Below are 15,288 nucleotides of genomic sequence, written 5' to 3' on the forward strand. Positions count from 1 at the left end.
AGCAATGGGGCCAATGTGAGCACACTTATTTCAAAGACAGGAAGGACAGCTCTGCCAATTCAAAGTGCTGATAGTTTAGAAAATTTAGGTGGAATTGTAGAGACAATGAGTTGAATACGAGAAGGTCACAACAACTTTCAGTTAAAAGCAGCTGCCTTATTTCTTAAGAAATTTTCTTGGGGAGAAGTGAAGGTCTGCTGAGGGCAATGGTGGAGAATTCATCCTTAGGGCTGAAAAGGCCTATCATCTCTTCTAACTGTTGGGCACAAAATAGAAACTATAGTAAGAATTTAAGGACACATTCTTTTCAATGGGCCTTTATTTGATGAGATTCAATGAACACACCTTTCCAGAATGGGAAAGACAATGAAGGACAGAAACGGTATGGACCTAACAGAAGCAGAAGAGTTCAAGAAGAGGTGACAAGAATATACAGAAGAACTGTACATAAAAGGTCTAATGACCCAGATAACCACAATGGTGTGGTCACTTACCTAGAGCCAGGAGTGTGAAGTCAAGTGGACCTTAGGAAACACTGCTGCTAATAAAGCTAGTGGAGGTGATGGAATTCCAGTTGAGCTATTTCAAATCCTAAAAGTTGATGCTGTTATGTGCTGTACTCAGTATCCCAGCAAATTTGGAAAACTCAGCAGTGGCCACAGGACTGGAAAAGGACAATTTTCATTCAATCCCCAAAAAGGGCAATGCCAAAGAATGTTCAAACTACCTCACAATTGCACTCATTTGACATGCTAGCAAGATAATGATCAAAATCCTTCAAACTAGGTTTCAATACTATGTGAACCAATAACAGAAAAGTTAGAGGAACCAGAGAGCAAACTGCTAACATCCATTGGATCATAGGAAAAGCAAGATAATTACAGAAAAACATCTACTTCTGCTTCACTGACTATGCTAAAGCCTTTGACTTGTGGATCACAACAAACTGTGGAAAATTCTGAAAGAGATGGGAATACCAAACCACCTTACCTGCCCCCTGAGAAACCTGTATACAGGAATCAACAGAACCAGATATGGAACAATGGACTGGTTCCAATTGTGAAAGGAATATATCAAGGCTATATACTATCACTTTGCCTTTTTAACTTATATGCAGAATATATCATGTGAAATGCCAGGCTGGATGAAGCAGAAGCTGGAATCCAGATTTCTGGGACAAATATCAATAACCTCAGATATGCAGATGACACCACCCTTATGGCAGAAAGTGAAGAGGAGTTAAAGAGCCTCTTGATGAAGGTGAAAAAGGAGAGTAAAAATGCTGTCTTAAAACTCAACATTCAGAAAATAAAGATCATGGCATCCAGTCCTATCACTTCATGGCAAAAAGATGGAGAAAAAATGGAAACAGTGACAGACTTTATTTTCTTGGACTCCAAAATCACTGTGGACGGTGACTGCAGCCATGAATTAAAAGATATTTTCTCCTTGGAAAAAAAGCTATGACAAACCTAGACAGCATATTAAAAAGCAGAGACATCACTTTGCCAACAAAAGTCCATATAGTCAAAGCTATGGTTTTCTAGTAGTCATGTATGGTTGTGAGGGTTGGACCATAAAAAAGTTGAGCACCGAGGAATTGATGCTTTTGAACTGTGATGTTGGAGAAGACTCTTGAGAGTGCCTTGGACAGCAAGGAGATCAAACCAGTCCATCCTAAAGGAAATCAACCCTAAATTCATTGGAAGAATTGTTGCTGAAGCCGAAGCTCCAACACTTTGGCCACCTGATGTGAAAAGCTGACTCACTGGAAAAGACTCTGATCCTGGGAAAGATCGAAGGCAGGAGAAGGGGGCGACAGACGATGAAATGGTGGGATGGCATCACCGACTCAATGGACATGAGTTTGAGCAAATTCCCAGAGATGGTGAAAGACAGGGAAGTCCGATGTGCTGCACTCCATGGGGTAATGAAGAGTTGGATATGATTTATAGACTGAACAACAACATCAGAAAGAGCCAAAGGACAAAAAGTAAAGTAAAAACCTCTTCAAAATTATCACTTGGAATTAAACACCTCATGCTAACTTTTCTAAGACAGATAAAAGATTTTCTTTTTCCTTATTCACACATGCAACACCAAGGAACGGCTTTAGTCTATAGTTTTTCAAGACTCCTACTTCTACTGGCAAGGGAAAAGGAACGCTTAAATGCAGACAGGAAGCAGCAGGAAGAGAATTATACTTTAGGGTTAGCTTTCTTTAATATCAGTTATTCTCTTCATATAAGCTCTGGCTAAGTTATGGTCCTTTTTCAAATATCTTCTACTGAATTAACAGGGTAGTGTTCCTACCTTTCAGGATGAAAACTGTTGAACTCTGACAACTAAGATGCTATGTGACCTTGTTAAGAGTTTTTGATATCTGGTAAATTTGATGATGACAGAATTATGAAGTGTTCTTAACCTAATGTGGTGTAAAAAATGATTAAATATTTTGCTCCCTGAATAAAATTTTAAAAATTAACTAGTATGATTTTTAAATGATTATGAACTATAAAACTTTTATGCATTGCTTTTTTAAAATACAGAATTACCAATAGGATGAAAGAAGCTTAAATCACTCAAATCTGAAGTGACCTCACTTTTGTTGAGGAATCCATAGTGGACTCTGTTGAAATCTAATGTTCACTATCAATAGAGGACCTATTATTAGATAATAACGACTACCTGAAGGAATGTGAAGATACGGCTCCATATTTTAAAATAATTTATGCCAAAAAGCCGTCATCCACTCTAAATAGTTAAAGGGCCAACAAAGTTGTCATAATTTTATGGAATTAGAGAAGCAAAAATTAAAAATGAATGACTTTCATTTTAATATAAGACAAGAGATACTCTTACCAATGAGGCTGTATTCTACTCTTAAAACAATCATATATACTCACAGGTAAGGAAAAATGACAGCTTTCAGCTTGTGTTGCACCTTATGTACAGATATAAAACGGTAGACAGGGTAACTTTTTAAATGCTAAGCAAATCAACTGCCTTATAATAAAGTTGGAGAGACTGAGAAACTAGTTGGTATTAACAAAAAGAGAAATTCTATGATCTAATAATGTTATTTGCCTACCTCTAGTCAAAAGAATAAAGCCATTTAAACTTCATCCACAACAATAAATCCTCAAGTCTTTAGTGCCTCCTCAAAAAGGGAAGGTTAGGGGACTGGAATCAAGATGGTAAGTACTAGGATATGCAACACGTATTTTACCACAGATACATCAAGAATACATCTATAAATAGAACAGTTCTCACAGAACACCTACCGAACACTAGCAGACCTCAAACATCTGAAAGGACAAGAAAGACCTCTACAATAATCAAGTAGAAAAAAAGACAAAGGAAGTGGAACAGGTTCTGTGCCTCTGGAAGGCAGTTTTGATGGTACGTAGAAGTTCCCACATCCTGGGAAGTCCCCTCACTTCACTGCTGCTGCTGCTGCTAAGTCGCTTCAGTCATGTCTGACTCTGTGCGACCCCATGGACAGCAGCCCACCAGGCTTCCCCGTCCCTGGGATTCTCCAGGCAAGAATACTGGAGTGGGGTGCCATTTCCTTCTCCAATGCATGCATGCATGCTAAGTCACTTCAGTCATGTATGACTCTGTGTGACCCCACGGACAGCAGCCCACCAGGGTCCTCTGTCCACGGGATTCTCCAGGCAAGAATACTGGAGTGGGTTGCCATTTCCTTCTCCATCACTTCACTGGCAGGGAGATTAGCTGGGACAGAAAAGAAACTTCAGTGGTTCCGAGGAGAGCACAGCAACTGGTTAGTGGCAGGACATAGGGAGACCTATACATATAGTTTGTGCGACCGCCTGTGCACCCCAACTTGATACACACATATGCTGGTACAGCTAGGGACTGGGTGCTGGAACACAGGGTTTAGAAGACAGATCCATGGAGAGGGCTGCTGTTGGCAGCATGGAGACAGCCTGAGTGGGCTGGACTCTGGGAAGCAGCAACTAGGAGTGTTCAGGGAAGAGCCCTGGGCTGCCATAAAAGGGCTGCCATAAAAGTGCAGTGCCACCGTCAAATGGCACACAGAGGCAGGAGTGGGGCTTCCATTGTGGCCTCTTTCCCCACCTCTGGCTATTGCCTCCATGGACTCTGTGACAGGCTCCCACACAAGTGGGCCTGCACAGCCTGGCCCTTGCCCCAGTCCCCTCCCATTTGGGCAGGCTCTGGTGCTCCAGCCACCACCTCGGTGGTTCTGGGAGCAGATGCCAGTGGTTGTCCATGAACAGAGGTGAGACTGAAATCACAGCTGAGACCCAGGGGCTGGGCAACGTAGGAAGCAAAGCTGAAATCTTTCCTTGTGGCTGCACAAATTGCAGATTTACAACTCCACTGCCAGCTTTGTAAATTCAGCGTCTGTGGAACATTTTAACGAACAACTTGTGCTCCCGTGGCTGGGTTGCATCTGCACACAGCAGTTGTAGGTTTTGCGGGTGTGTACAACAGGGGCTGGGTCAGGCCAGGGTGTGTGCTGCCTCAGTAGCACCCACAGCGGGTACAGGTGCTTGACTACTACAGTCCTGGGATCTTACTCCAGCGGATCTGTGCTGGTGGCCTTGTGAAAAACGAAGTGTGAATGGCACCGGGGCTGATTGCCAGCATCCCATGGTTATGTTGGGGCTGAAAGCAGCGCCAACTACAATGTACTTTATGAGCCCACAATGGGTAAAAAGTGACACAACAGAGTATACTCATAGGTGAACAGGCCCAGTAGAAGAATACTCAGTGGCTTCTCTCCCAGTGGGGACATGCCAATCCCGCCAACCTCACAGTGCATAACAGAAACACAGCTCAGAAATGGAGCTGGGGGCTTCCACTCCAATAATTAGGGAGCGGACCCTGCCCTGGATAGGGCAGTGATAACCAAAGAGCAAAGAGGAAGTCCCAGTCAATACCCAGCGCAGGATCCAATCACCACAGCATCAGTCACACCTCCTATCAAGGGGATGATGGCCAGCATACACTGAGGAAAAAGATGACAGGTATCCATACTACAAACGGCCCTCACACCAAAAATATTAAACCCATGCAAGCTACACAGGAGCATTCCCACATAAAAATAGCCCTCAAGGACCACAATAGATAATTGTTTCTCCTAAACTCATGTGCCTGCAGGCTCAGTTGTATCTAACTCTTTGTGACCGACCCCATGGACTACAGCCCACCAGGCTCCTCTGTCCATACCATTTTCCAGGCAAGAATACTGGAGTGGGTTGCCAGCAAAGAAATATAAGTAAAGTGAAGAAACTGAAAAACCACTTCCAATTAAAAAACTGAGAGAATTCTCCTGAAAGAACAAACAGTGAAAGAGATCTATTTGGTCTAATAGTCATTGAATTCAATAAGGAGACAATGAGAATACTGAAGGAATTAAGAAAAGCTATCAACAGAAATTCAGATTACTATAAAAAGGAATTAGAAACTATAAGGAAGAGCCAAGAGAAATTAGAGAATTCATGTGAAGAAATAAGGGCTGAACTAAAGACTATGAAAAGCAGAATTAATAATGCAGAAGAATGAATACATGATATAGATGATAGAATAATTGAAATCACCCAATCAAGAGAGCAGACAGAAACACAAATTAAAAAAAAATATGAAAGCAACATAAGCAACCTATGGGATAATATAAAGAATGCCAATCTATGCCTAATAGGGATCTCAGAAAGAAAAGAAAGAGAAGAAAGTATTGCAAATATATTTAAAGAAATTATGGCTGGAAACTTCTGAAACCTAAAGCAGGAAACAGATATCCAGATATAGGAAGCACAGACAGACCTACACCAAGACATATTATAATAAAAATGGCAAAATTCGAGGATAAATAGGACACACATCAATGAGCAGATATTTGTGAAAAAATCAATAAGGCAACAGAGGCCCTAAATGATACAACAGAGCACCTAGGCTTGTTAAGGACACTGTAGCTGAAAGAAGGAGAATATGCATTCTTTTCAAGTGTACTTGGGACATGCTCTAGGACTGACCACATTCCTGGGCACAAAACAGGCCTAGACAGAAATTATTTCAATCATCTTTTCTGACTGCAATGGCATGAAACTAGATATCAGCCACAGAAAAAGAAATGAGAAAGAAAACAGGAACGATTACTTAGTGACTAAACAACATGCTAGCAAAACAAAAACAAACGAAAAAATGGATCAATGATGAAATCAAAGAAGAAATTAAAAAATATCTTGAGGCAAATAACAACAAAAATACAGCCATTCAAAACCAATGGCATGCAGCAAAAGCTATTCTTGGAGGAAAGTTCACATAGGCCTTCTTTAAGAACAAGAAAAATATCAAAAAAAAAAACCTAATCCACCACCTAAAAGAATTTGAAAAAGAAACAAAACCTACATTCAGCAGAAGGAAGGAGATAACAAAGATCAGAGAGGAGATAAATAAAATAGAGATTTAAAAAAATACAAAAAATATCAATAAAACCAAGAATTCATTCTTTGAAAGGGTAAACAGAATTTACAAACCTCTGGCCAGGCTTATAGGGAAGACAGATGACCCAAATGAAATAAGAAATGAAAGAGGAGAAATAACAAGATACTGCAGAGGAAAAAAAAAAAGAGAATATTATGAAAAATTATAAATTGACAATCTTAAAGATTTGACAATCTCAAAGAAATGAACAACCTTTGAGAAACATATAGCCCACTGAAACTGAATCAAGAAGAAATAGATAACTTGAATGGACCAGTCACTAGAAATGAAATCAAATCAATAATTATAATAATTTAAAAAATCCCTAAGTGCAAAAACCCATAATCAGAAGGCTTCAATGGAGAATTCTACCAAACATACAAAGAACTTATGCCAATACTTCTCAAACTCTTCGAAAAGACTGAAGTGGAAGAAACACTCCTGAAGACATTCTATGACGGCACTGTCATCAAAGACAATACTACAAAAGAAAATTACAAGCTAATGTCTTTGGTGAATATAGACAGAAACATTCTCAACAAAATATTAGCAAACAGAATCCGAAAGCACGTAAAAAAGGCCATAAACCATGACCAAGTTGGATTCATCCCAGGTTCACAAGGATGGTTCAACATATGCAAATTAATCAATGTGATACTCCACACCAGCAAAAGGACAAAACCCATAAGATCATCTCAATAGATGCAAGAAAAGCATTTGATAAAATTCAATATTCATTTATGATAAAAAAATCCTGATGAAAATGTGTATAGAGTGAACAATCTCATCATAGTAAAAGCTGTTTATGACAAACCCATAGCCAATATAATACTCAAAGCTGAAAGCCTTCTTACTAAAATCTAGAACAAGACAAGGATGCCCACTCTCACCACTTCTCTTTAAAAAATATTGGCAGTCTTTAAGCATAGCAATCAGGCAAAAAAAAAAAAAAAAAAAAGAAAGAAAGAAAATGTGTTTAAATTCATAGAGAAGAGGTAAAATTGTCATTATATGCAGATGACATGGTAAAATATATATAAAGAAAACCCTGAAGACTCCACTTAAAAATTACTAGAACTGATATACTAATTCAGCAACATAGCAGGATAAAAGATTGACATAGGGAAAATGGTTGCATTTCTTTACACTAACAATGGAATACCAAAAAGGGAATGTAAGCAATCTCTTTTAAAATCGCACCAAAAAAAACCACACAAAAACTTAGGAATAAATCTCATCAAAGAGGTGAAAGACTTACATGCTGAAAATTCAAAACATTAATACAGAAAATGAAACATGATTCAAAGAAATGGAAAGATATCCCATGGTCTTGGATGGGAAGAATTAATATTTTTTAAATGTTCATACTACTGATTCAATGTGATCCCTATTAAATTACCCATGATATTTTTCTATAGAAATAGAACAAATAATACTAAAATTTATATGGAACCACAAAAGACCCAGAACTGTCAAAGCAATCCTTAGGAAAAAGAACAAAGCTGGAGGCGTAACCTTCCCAGACTCCAGACAATACTACAAGGCTACAGTAGTCAAAATGGCATCTTATTGGCACAGAAACAGATATACAGATAATGGAACAGAATATAGAGCCCAGAAATAAACCCACACACCTAAGGACAATTAATCTTCAACAAGGAGGCATGAACATACAACGAGGAAAAGACATTCTCTTTAGCAAGTCGTGCTGGCAAAGTTAGACAGTCGCATGTAAATCAGTGAAGTTAGAACACACTCTCACACTCTACACAAAAATCAACTCAAAATGGCTTAAAAACCTAAATATAAGACAAGACACCATAAAATTCCTAGAAGAGAATATAGGCAAAACATTTTCTGACATAAATTGTACCAACGTTTTCTTAAGCCAGTGCTCCAAGGCAATGGAAATAAAAGCAAAAACAAACCAAAGGGAGCTAATCAAACTTACAAGCTTTTGAACAGCAAAGGAAATGAAGTGAAGTGAAAGTTGCTCAGTTGTGTCTGACTCTTGGCGACTCCATGGACTAGTCCATGGAATTCTCCAGGCCAGAATACTGGAGTGGGTAGCCTTTTCCTTCTCCAGGGAATCTTCCCAAACCAGGGATTGAACCCAGGTCTTCCACATTGCAGGTGAATTCTTTACCAGCTGAGCCACAAGGGAACCCTATAGCAAAGGAAACTATAAACAAAACAGCCTACAGAGTCAGAGAAAATATTTGCAAATGACACAGCTGACAAGGTCTTCATCTCCAAAACATACAAACAGCTAATAAAACTTAATAAAAAAACCCAACCCAACCCAAAAATGGGCACAAGAGCTAAACAGACATTTCTCCAAAGAAGACACACAGATGGCCATTAGGCACATGAAAAGATGCTCAACATTGCTAATTATTAGAGAAATACAAACTTAAACTACAGTGAGGTGCCACTTCACACCAGTCAGAATGGCCACCATTAAGAAGTCTACAAATAGCAAATGCTGGGGAGGGTGTAGGGAAAAGGAACTTTCATACACTATTGCTGGGAGTGTAAGCTGGTTTAGCCACTATGGAGCAGAATCGCCATCTGATCTCGCAGTCCCACTCCTGGGCATATATATTTTCAAAACTATAATTTGAAAAGATACATGTATCCTTATGTATAGAACAACACTATCTACAATAGCTAAGACATGGCAACAACCTAAATGTCCATCAACAGATGAAAGGGTAAAGAAGATGTGGTATATATAAACAATGGAGGACTACTCAGCCATAAAAAGAATGAAATAATGCCATTTGTAGCAACAAGGATGGGCCTAGAGATTACCATACTAAGTGAAGTCAGTCAGAAAGAGAAAGACAAGTACCATATAATATCACTTATATGTGAAATCTGAAATACTACTCAAATCAACATATCTACAAAACAAAAACAGACTCACAGACATACAGAATACACTTGTGGTTGCCAAAGAGGCTGGGATAGGGGAGGAAGGATTAGGAGTTTGGGATTAGCAGAGGCAAACTATTACACATAGGATGGAAAAGCAATAAGGTCCTACTGTATAGCACAGGGAACTATACGATATTCAATATCCTGTGACAAATTATAACAAGACAATATAATATGTGTGCGTGTATAACTGAGTCACTTTGTTGTACAGAAGAAATTAACACAACATTGTAAAACAACTACACTTCAGTAAAATTCTTTTAAAAAGAGGAAGGATAGAAGAATAAGGAAAAAGATAAATAATGACAACCTCAGTGGTTTTCTCTTGAAAGGTAATGAGGACTTTGTCTATTAGGCAGCTGTATAATCTTGTGTTTTAAAATAAGACCCAAGGAAAGGGAAGAGATCTTTGTTTCATCAGCTCTAATATTAGTTAGGTCTTGACTCATTTGATCTGTCACAGCGGAATTCTTGTTCAGGCATTTTAACATATAAAACCCCTTGTTTTAGTATTTTGATAATCATCTTTACATAGCATTGTAAACACAACCTAAAATTTATTTTAAAACCTTTCCATGATTGTCTTGGATTTACAACTTACATTTCAGCCAAGGAGAAGTTATTTTTTGATAAGACCATTTGTTTCTTTCTTAGAAATATTATGGAAACTCTCTTCCTTCATGGTTTAACAATACATTTCTGCCAAGAACCATGGCAGAAATGAGCTTTCTCTTAATGTCCTTGGCTCCCCAAAGTAATTCGTGATATAAATTGTTATTTTAAATTTTTAAATTTCAGTTTCATTTTGAGTTTTTAACCAATGAAATGTGAATATCTAAGATGATTCTATGAAATAATCCATTACTTTCATTAGCTTTATGAAGAAAACATGCACTGCTAATTTCTTTATGTCTACATTTTTGAAATGGGAAAGCTTTGCAGGCGTTAGCATTCAGATCAACTGTATATTACGTGCTTCAAAGTGAAACAATCACATAAGGGTATAAATTCTATCAAAATTTCATAAACACAAGAACAAGAAAATTGAAATATAAAAGAACACAAGGAATCACAGTGCTTCAGAGATGATGTGCAAGATGGTTCAGGGCTGACCCTGCGCTCTCCTGGGGCTGCTGTGACTTGTGCTTCTTTTTCACAGTTTATTAAAGGCCAGAGAAACACCGAGCAGTGACTCATGAGAAACGTGACAATGTACATTTTATCTAAACATGCACTGCAAAAGTGCAGGGGTGAACAGGCTGGGAGAAGAAAGAAAGAAAAATATATCAATAAAAGAGCCTGAAGTTAAAAGCAAGTCATATCTGACTTAGGCAATTCCAATGCAACAAACTGGTATTTAAATTTCATGTGACCAAAGGCAAAAAAAAAAGAAAAGAAAAGATGTCTGATAAAACTAAAACACAGTTCATCTAAAGGAAACTAACCTTTTATACAAACTCTGAGAAAACTGCTTTTAGGAAACTAAATTTGTCAGCCACTCTCTGTACAGTTTCTAGGTAACCTCAATACTTAGGCTCCTGATCCCCAGGAAATTTACATGGGCTATAACCAACTTCCCAGAAGCACCCCCAGACCACTGCTTTGTGGCCTGAGTCTGTGTGAATTTGCTTGGCCAGTGGATAAAGACTATGCAACTGTATACAGTTTTGCAAATAGACTAGTCAAAGAGCACTCAATTCTTCTATATGAAGTAAACAACTTCTCATCAAGTTAATTAAGAAATGTCTGTTCTTAAGAGGGAAATGGAATGGAGCTCCTCAGATTAAGGTCAGAGGGCAGCAGGGAAGACAGTGAGCACTTCCCTGCACGCAGTACCTTTGTGTCCGTATTGATCAAGCGGCTTAGAACATATTCCCTAAAAACAAGGTAAGATTACAAGTGAAACTTAAGCAAGGAAGTAGTTTGAGGCATGAAATAAAAGATTTGTGCTGTCAGATGAGACTTTGCAGGAGCTGTTCTTGAGATCTTAGGGACAGAGAAAAAATCAAGGAACGATGAAAGTATTACAAGAGCCAGGCAAGGTTAACCTCAAACTTGGCTCTGATCCATGGTAAATGAAGCGGTTTGTACAAACCCTGAGTCATACCTGATTCAAGAATAAAAGAGTGGATGTCTTGCCAAAAACCAATGCCAAAGAAGTTGTTTCTAAGAAGCATAAGGGGAAAAACTCTGCAATCACCAGTTCTGTGTGTATAAATAGCATCATTCATGTCCCTTGTGGGCTTGTTATGGGCCCTCCAAAAATACACCCATGCAAATTTTATTTCCCAAAGCAATATACTAAATAATAAAATGCCATCTTTTGAGGAAAAAGAAAGGGATCCAAGGACCATATAAGTTGTAATAAAAATTACTAACATTCATAAAACTGTATTTTCTTTTATAAGCAAAGAATGCTAAATTATATTTTCCACAAATGGTCACCTTGTTACAACTTGTAACCTTAAAATGAGCCCCCAGATTTTATTTTCACAGCTAGCTATTCAGCACTACCAAGTGGGAGAAGAGTGTTCCTACTCGGTATATGTCATGGACACTCAGTCCTTCCAGCTAGTTCTCACTCTTTGAACAATCTTCCTAAGTAGCTGCTACAAGGGTACATGCTGCCCTGGCCATGCTTCAAAGGTCCTCACTTTGAGAGCCTGCTTCTCTCATGCCAACCTGAGGGTGGACACAGTGGAGGCGTGGGGTAGAGATGCCTGGCCTGAGGCATTCTGGGAATTTCCTGCCTACGAGGCTCCCAGTGCTAGCCCACATCCTTCCGCAGGCAGAAACCAAACCAGCACCAGGATGATGCTCTTTGCTGTAACCCAGCTGAAAAAGCAGATGAGGAATGAGGAGAACCCAAGGCACTAAAACTGGAGCATCTGGGGCAGACATTTCAAAGTTCACACCACATGGCAGTAAATTTTAGACAACTTGATAGCTTTCCATTTTCTTACATCTAAAGTGAATGGTACACACGCGCCCTGGCCACGTCATGGGGAGTAAGGGACAAGGAACATGTCTGAGCCTGCTCAGTGTTCCAGCAGAGTGGCATGCCATGACAGGCAGCAAACCTCACTCAAGAGCTCCATAGGATCTGGCCTCCCACTCCCAGCCCTGTGTCTCTTCTCCAATTCACTCTGCACACTCCTGACCCTGCGGCCTTGTGCCCACATACCCAGTCCCTCCCTGGCCTCACTTTCTTCATGCAAACCTTTTCTTCTCCCTGGAATGCCCTTCCTCCCCCACACTTTGCCTGGCTACCACCCTTTCCCATCTCAGTTTCAAAGTCAACTTTCCAGGGATTTCTTTCGCTGAATAGATCCCATTCCTCTCCCTTAGTGCCCAAATCTGATCCGAAGTCTTAGTCCCTCACATACTTGTCACAAACATAATTAACAATCATTTGTTAATTATTAAAAAAAAAAAGGTGGTCACCTATAAGCTCCATGAAAGGAAGGACAGAGACAGTTTGTCCTTTTTTTTTTGTTCTATTTCTAGTTACTAGGTGAGCACTGTAATTGAGATAATAAAAAAGAAATATTCATTAAAATGATAAACACTAATTATTTAATTGAAAAAGTGTTATTCTTCAATTGTCTGATACATTTCAAGATAGTTTTCATGGCCCACATTTTATAGATGAGGAAAGTACATTTCAGAGAAGAGGATTTCATTTAAGTTCACCTGGAAAGTTGGAAATGGCAGAATCCAGACTTAAAGAAATTCTTGACCTTGAAGCTGAAGCTCTGAGATCGAATTTGCTCATCACAAAGAGCAAATCCAGCAGCACTCTCTCCTCAGTGGAGCTTCATGATGCAAATTAAGATGAAAACTGTTAACCTATGTACCTACCGTCAACTAACCTTTGACAAAGGAGGTATGAATATACACTGGGAAAAAGTGTCTTCAGCAAGTGGTGTTGGGAAAGATGGACAGTCCCATATAAATAAATTAAATTAGAACATACCCTTATACCATACACAGAAACCAACACAGAATTGTTTAAAGACCTAAATAGGAGACACAACACCATAAAACTCCTAGAAGAGAACATAGGCAAAATCTTCTCTGACATAAATCATACCAGTTTTCTTAGGGCAGTCTCTCAAGGCAGTAGAAATAAAAACAAAAACAAATGGGACCTAATCAAACTTATAAGCTTTTGCAGAACAAGGAAAACCATAAACAAAATGAAAAGATAACCTACAGCAGGGAAGAAAATATTTGCAAGCAATGCCACCAACAAGGGATTAATTTCCCAAAGTATACAAACAGCTTGTACAACTCAACAACAACAAAAAACAACCCAATTCAAAAATGGGCACAAGAGCTACATAGACATTTCTCCAAAGACATACAGATGGCCACTGGGTACATGAAAAGATGCTCAATATCACTAATTGTTAGAGAGATGCAAATCAAAATCACAATGAAGTATTTGCCTCACACCATTCAGAACAGCCATCATTAAAAAGTCTACAAATAACAAGTGCTGGAGAGTGTGTGAAGAAAAGGGAGCCCTCCTACACTATTGGTGGGAACATAAATTGGTGCAGCCACTGTGGAAAACAATAGGGAGATTCCTCAAAAAACTAAAACTAAAATTACCATATGATCCCACTCTTGGGCATATATCCAGATGAAACTATAATTCAGGAAGAAACATGCACCCCTTTGTTCATATGAGCACTATTCACAATAGCTAAGACATGAACACAACCTAAATGTCCACTGACAGATGAATGGATCGGTATATATACCTGATAAAATCCTACTCAGCCATAAAGAGGAGTGAAATAATGCCAGTTGCAGCAACATGGATGAAACTAGAGATTAGCATACTCAGTAAGTCAGAAAGAGAAAGACAAATACCATAGCGTATCAGCTATATGCAGAATCTAAAATAAGACACAAATGAACCTATCGATGAAACAGAACCATGGACGTAGAGAACAGGCTTGTGGTGGCCAAGGGGGAAGGCTTTGGGAGAGGGGTGGAGAGGGAGGCTGGGGTTAGAAGATGTGAGCTCATATAGAGAGTAGATAAACAACAAGGTCCTACTGTACAGCACAGGGAACTATATTCAGTATCCTATGATAAACCACTGAATCACTTTGCTGTAAAGCAGTAATTAACAACACTGTAAAACAACTATATTTCATTTAAATTAAAAAAGGATGAAAACTGTTGATGTTCTCTTTCAACAGAAAATTTACTTATGTATGCTGCCTTTCTGCTGTTGGGAAATCAAATATTTTACCATGACTTTACACAAAGATGGAATGGACTAAGTGCCTTCCTGAGTATTCATAAAAGAGATGAAAAATGAAAAGACACTTACCATAATCCCAGTGAGCAAACAGACTCCTTTCCCACAGTATGTGTTAGGCACCATGTCACCATAACCGATGGAGAGAAAAGTTATTGATATCAACCACATTGCTCCAAGGAAGTTGCTAGTAACATCCTGTTGATCATGGTACCTGAAAAATAGCAAACAAAGCCAGTCTTTTATAATTAATCTAGAGGAGGGCCGCCAAGGGCAGTTTGACTCAATCCAGTAAATTTCCTAAGTAGCTTCTATAAAATGCTCTATTTAGAGGTTTTCACAGCTCACTATTATAAGTAAAATTGGGATTCTACCTAAGCAAAGTGAAAGACATCAGGATTTCTTCAACTTTAAAAATAATTTGAAAGGGAAGCTGCAAAATATGAAAATACCTTTTGTCACTGGTGTTAGTTGACTAATGCACATTTATCTCTGAGTCCTGTTCTTGCTTTGCTCACAAAAGTGTCCTCCTTCCTCGATGTTCACTAGTGTGCCCAATGTGTAGGATGATACGCGGTCACCAAATCTCCTTCCTC

The 15,288-nt window shown here is 38.9% G+C and overlaps 1 protein-coding gene across 1 annotated transcript in view; it reads right to left on the minus strand.

Moving 5' to 3' along the window:
• LOC120852643 (small conductance calcium-activated potassium channel protein 2-like) overlaps positions 1-15,288 on the minus strand; it is a 169,903-nt gene that overhangs the window by 25,577 nt on the left and 129,038 nt on the right. Inside the window, exon 5 of the mRNA XM_040225980.1 lies at positions 14,765-14,906. Within this exon, the coding sequence (XP_040081914.1) occupies positions 14,765-14,906 (142 nt within the window). The remainder of the gene's footprint in view (positions 1-14,764; positions 14,907-15,288) is intronic.

This window comes from Oryx dammah, unplaced genomic scaffold (assembly GCF_014754425.2).
Source record: "Oryx dammah isolate SB20612 unplaced genomic scaffold, SCBI_Odam_1.1 HiC_scaffold_26, whole genome shotgun sequence".
Lineage (NCBI taxonomy): Eukaryota > Metazoa > Chordata > Mammalia > Artiodactyla > Bovidae > Oryx > Oryx dammah.